Source organism: Microtus ochrogaster, chromosome 15 (genome assembly GCF_000317375.1).
Source record: "Microtus ochrogaster isolate Prairie Vole_2 chromosome 15, MicOch1.0, whole genome shotgun sequence".
NCBI lineage: Eukaryota > Metazoa > Chordata > Mammalia > Rodentia > Cricetidae > Microtus > Microtus ochrogaster.
The window spans coordinates 1,750,135-1,755,143 of record NC_022017.1 but is presented as its reverse complement, the minus strand read 5'-3'; the positions used below and the strand labels follow the sequence as shown (position 1 = coordinate 1,755,143).

Sequence of the window (5,009 nt, the reverse complement as noted above, 5' to 3'; positions counted from 1 at the left end):
TGATCGGGGGAGGGGGAGGGAAATGGGAGGCGGTGGCGGGGAGGAGGCTGAAATCCTTAATAAATAAATAAATTTATAAAAAAAAAAGGAGGGTCATGAGTTTGAGATCTCTCAAAAACTCCAAACCAAAAACAAATGGGAAAAGATAAGAAAGGAGAGAAGAGAACTCAGTAGTGACTGACAAGGAGCCACATCCTTTTTCTAAGAGGAAAAGCCCAGCTCAGGCAAGGGTTACTTGCTTTATCCCCAGGACTGGCTGGCTTTGGGGAGGGAGGGGTCAGAATGATTGGAAACCTTAGCTTTCAAGAAGAAAACACAAATGAAAGCTCGTGCTGTTGGCCAAGGCTTAAGGCAGCATATGGCCATGAAATGTCTGGACGTGTGGTAGTACTGATGAAGCAGGTGGTGACATCAGTGAAGAGAGACTGGGCAGTGAATGTACCTCTAGAAACCAATCCCGGGTCACTGTCACCTATCCAGTGCAGACAATTATGAGAACCGAAGCTATTCAGTTCCTAAAGAACCACATTAAAACAGAGACTTTTTTGAGAAGAAATTGGGCAACTAAATGGGACATCTGCTGACTTTAAATTTTTTTTAAATTTTCATTTCTTTGTGATAAAAAGGAATTATCAGATTGGTAATGAGGTTTTTTTGGTATGTTTTCTTACTTCTAATGAACTATATTTCACTATTATAATATCATATTGTATTAATATATTCTTATAATGTGCTTTCTGTTTTAAAATCTAATCAGGTAACTGATAACTTTTAACAGATAAGCAAGAGATACAGAGGCTTCCTTTGTTTAGTGCGTGATTTGGCTTAATATGAGTCTCTATCATCTAAGAATCTATATTAGATTATCATTCACATATGGGAAATACAGAGGCCTTCTCTGCAACAGCTCTGCGTAATTCATGCTGCTTGCACTGATGTCTAACACAGAGGCAGGCAGATGAAAATAGCTTGTGTCACTATAGTCAACGTACCAAAAACATCCAAAGTAGCAGGACACCCAGAAATTTAAATTTATTAATGTATTTTTCTCTCAGTTCATGTTTCTTGAAAATCAGCTATAACATAAAGAATAAGGGCACAACTGACCTGTGGCTGGGCAGGGGATGGGGTATCAGGGTGCTGAATGAGGATCTGGTTCTGCTCTGGACGGGCTGTCACCATGGTGCTGGCAGTACCCACCACCATCCCACAACCTCCATTGACGGAAGAGACTTGGTGGGTCAGAGTGGCTTTTAGTCTCTGTGTGGAAAGATTGTTTAAAAAGACAAGGGTGAGATTTTGCCAAGGATAAACTTATATTACTGACCTTATACCTAAAATTCTCACTCTGATTTCCTCTAACAGAGGAACTAAAAGACAATGGCAGGGAGAGAAAATATGCACCTGGACCCCTAAAATGCCTACTTTGTTCCCTGGCTCTCATCCTGGGCACAGCTGGGGACAGGGCTTGTGGAAGCGATGGACCCAGATGAAAGCTCTCCTGGCATCTGGCCAGACACTGGTTAAAGCCGCTCACCACTTGGCCAGCTCCCCGCCCACTCCCTCTCTCCATCTGTCACCCTGGAACTGAAATGGCAAGTGTTCCATTCCAAACAATCTGTGCTGCTTCTTCTGTGCCATGACCTGTGCCAGGCTATCAGGGCGGGGACAGGAGACTTAGGAATCAGGGTCTTTTCCAAGCCCACAGAAGGATGTATTCAACCTTCAGAGGGTTCCTGTGCTCAGTTCCCTTGAAAAATCTAGACTGATAACTACTTCTTCTAGAAGGCCAACACTGCTCTAGGCAGAAATGGACTCACCATCTTGGCTTCTGATGGCATAGGGTGGCCAGATGGAGAAATGGAGCCACTACTGTTGACTGGTGGGCCAGGTATACCAGGAATGTTGGGCACCATGGACACAGGTCTGGCCAGCTAAATTAAGAGAAGGAGACATGGTAGCATTGGTTTCCCTCAAACGGAGTGTTTTTAAGATTGGCATGTCAGGGCCTGTTCTGTGTAATCTGCTCACAGGACATGTAGAAACAGCCTTGGAAATACCTGTCCTAAGGAGTGTCACAGAGTAAATGATCTCATTCTTTAGTGTGGGGACATCTTCCGTGGGAAGGGCTAGAGATGTCTCTTTAGGAAAGTGGCGCACAGTGCCGGAGAAGCTGTGTGCCAAGTGAAATCAACCAATCAGCAGGTTGGCAAGATTAACTCCTTGACTAGAAGCCAACTGTCCAGATGAGTCTTTGTCTAGTGTTTCACAGTGCTGGGGTGGCAGAGGTTAGTGAAGAGTTTGGGCAAACTGCCACATACAACTAAAACAGTCCAGGTCCACATTTCCCTGGTGGGGGGGTCCTCTGGTTATGATCATTCAGGTGGAAGGAGGGATCAGTGTGCTGGTAGGTTTGGCCGCCCCAACTACAAAACTCACCGAAATAACAGAAGGCATCTGTACTGGAGGCCCTGGCAGCACAGGCATGGTCTGTCCATTAGCAAGATGCATGACGAGAGGGAGGGAGCCAGTAGGAGATCTGCAGGAGAATTGAAGGGAGATATCACAATCTCGACCTTTTGCCTGTTGGTCTTTTTCTCCTATAATTAGATATTTTTAATAACCTTCTCATTAAGAAAGGTATAGAACAGCACTATTAAATCTTGGCATCCTTTTGAACATGGGAAAAATGGAGAGAAATGACAGTTTGTTTTTGTCCTAGGGTTTTAACAGAAGTATTTTAGAACATGTCAAACAAGCCCCAGTCTACCTGCAAAGACTTGGTGGCTTTTTGGTGCTGGGGATTAACAGGACCTTGGACATGTGAGCTACTTTTCTAGTTCTACAGTCTGGCAACAACTTTATACCTTTCAAATTAATCGAACTTAATGGCTGGGAAGTAACTCTATTAGGAATTTGGGATAATTAAACAAACATCTCCAGCAAATAATTTTTTTGAAAACGTTTTATTTTAGGAAACAATCTTAATAACTCTTTTCTTGGGCATGTAAAAATAAATTGCTAAGCCAGGTGGTGGTGCATGCCTTTAATCCCAGCATTTAAGAAGCAGAGACAGGTGGATCTCTGTGAGTTCAAGGCCAGCCTGGCCTATAGAGCAAATTCCAGGATAGGTTCCAAAGCTACAGAGAAACCCTGTCTCAAAAACAAAAACAAAACAAAAACAACAACAACAAAAAATTTGCTGGAGCCAGCTTCAGTAGCATATACCTGTAATCCCCAGCATTCAGGAGGTAGAAGCAGGATGATGAGAATTTGAGGCCAGCCTTGGCTACTTAGAAAGATCATGTCTTAAAACAACAATAAATCTGAGAACAAAAACCGAACAGTTTCTATTTTTATCAAATAATTTCAAAACATAGAAAGAGATTCAGAAGGGCTGGAGATGGTTCTTCATATATTACAGAAGATCAGTTCAGTTTATAGCACCCACATTGGGCAGTTCACTGAGGGTATCCATACTTATGTGAACATACCCAGAGGAAGTCACACACATCTACACATAATTTTAAAAGATAGTAAGAATAAATCCTTAAAAAACAATGCCTAGTGGTGGTGGTAGACACTTTAACCTCAGTACTCGGGAGGCCGAGGCAGGTGGATCTCCGAGTTCAAAGCCAGGCTAGTCTACAGAGCCAGGGCTATATAGAGAAACTCTGTTTCAAAAAAAACCAAAGGAAATCCAGATTCCACGGTTTCTCCTACTCTCCTACTTACCCCATTTGCCTGTTAGATGGTGGAGCCTGTGTGATGACAGAGGTTGGGGAAGGAAGAGTCGGATGAAGTGGATCATAACCTAAGTGGAGTGGCAGGGAGCCAGGACGTACGATGGTGGGTGTAGGGGTAGAAATCACAACAGGTTTTGTGGCAACTTCCTAGGGAGAGGGGACAACAAATTTCAAAAAGCTTTAAGAACTGTGTATAGGGAAATACACTGTTGGGCTTTTCACTGAAAGAGCATTAGTTACCCAATTCCACACTTCACCCATTCAGTAGGGACAATGATTAAAGATCATTTGGAAAATCATTTGAAGTCTTTGGAGAAATGCTGTAACCTATGACATTCCAGTATCATGTAAATTCCAGGGATTTTCTACACTATAAATACTCTCATTCTAAATAATACTGAGTGTCCTATGACTTCCACTGAGAAAATAAAGGTATACTGGTGGTGGGACAGTCCAGTGTTTCCAAGAGACTTCACTAAGCAGGGTCTACAGAAGCTTGACACAGTGCTTCTCACTGTTAACTAGTTAGGACCTCAGACCTTGAAACATCTCTACAAAGTCTCCAGAAATTAGCTGCCTACAGAAAGGGGAAGGAGGGAGACAGCTCATATTTATGGAGAAGGTAGCTTTGAGAACTTAACAAGTCAGATTCGATTCTAAGTAAGACAAGGCACAGATGTTCTCTCTACAGTACATATTAAAACTAGCACTGGCAGGACAGTAGAGACAGGGAGGGGACATAAGTGACTTCCGGGTTTTTTTTTTTTTTTTTTTTGTTTTTGTTTTTTGCTGTAGTCCTGGAACTAGCTCTTGTAGACCAGGCTGGCCTCGAACTCACAGAGATCCACATAAGTAGACTTCTTTTTTTTTTAAAATTTATTTATTTATTATGTGTACAATATCCTGTCTGTGTGTATGTCTGTAGGCCAGAAGAGGGCACCAGACCTTATTACAGATGGTTGTGAGCCACCATGTGGTTGCCGGGAATTGAACTCAGGACCTTTGGAAGAGCAGGCAATGCTCCTAACCACTGAGCCATCTCTCCAGCCCATAAGTGGACTTCTGAAGGTCTAATATCTGATTTTGATCTGGGTGCTGATTACTACAGATTATTCACTTTTTGGAAAGTCGGAGGGTTCTATAATTACAGTTGTATTATATGTCAAAGAAAATGGTCTTTAAAAATAGGTATACAGGGCCGGGCGGTGGTGGCGCACGCCTTTAATCCCAGCACTCGGGAGGCAGAGGCAGGCGGATCTCTGT

At 42.8% G+C, this 5,009-nt stretch overlaps 1 protein-coding gene across 3 annotated transcripts in view; it reads right to left on the bottom strand.

Annotated features, from left to right (window-relative positions):
* Nucleotides 1-5,009, bottom strand: part of Atf7 (activating transcription factor 7) — a 113,610-nt gene that overhangs the window by 20,640 nt on the left and 87,961 nt on the right. For all 3 annotated transcript variants that reach the window (XM_005353801.3, XM_026782646.1, XM_026782645.1), the window contains exons 6-9: nt 3,736-3,893; nt 2,440-2,539; nt 1,821-1,934; nt 1,108-1,260 (exon numbers count right to left, since the gene is read on the bottom strand). In XM_005353801.3, the coding sequence (XP_005353858.1) occupies nt 1,108-1,260; nt 1,821-1,934; nt 2,440-2,539; nt 3,736-3,893 (525 nt within the window). The remainder of the gene's footprint in view (nt 1-1,107; nt 1,261-1,820; nt 1,935-2,439; nt 2,540-3,735; nt 3,894-5,009) is intronic.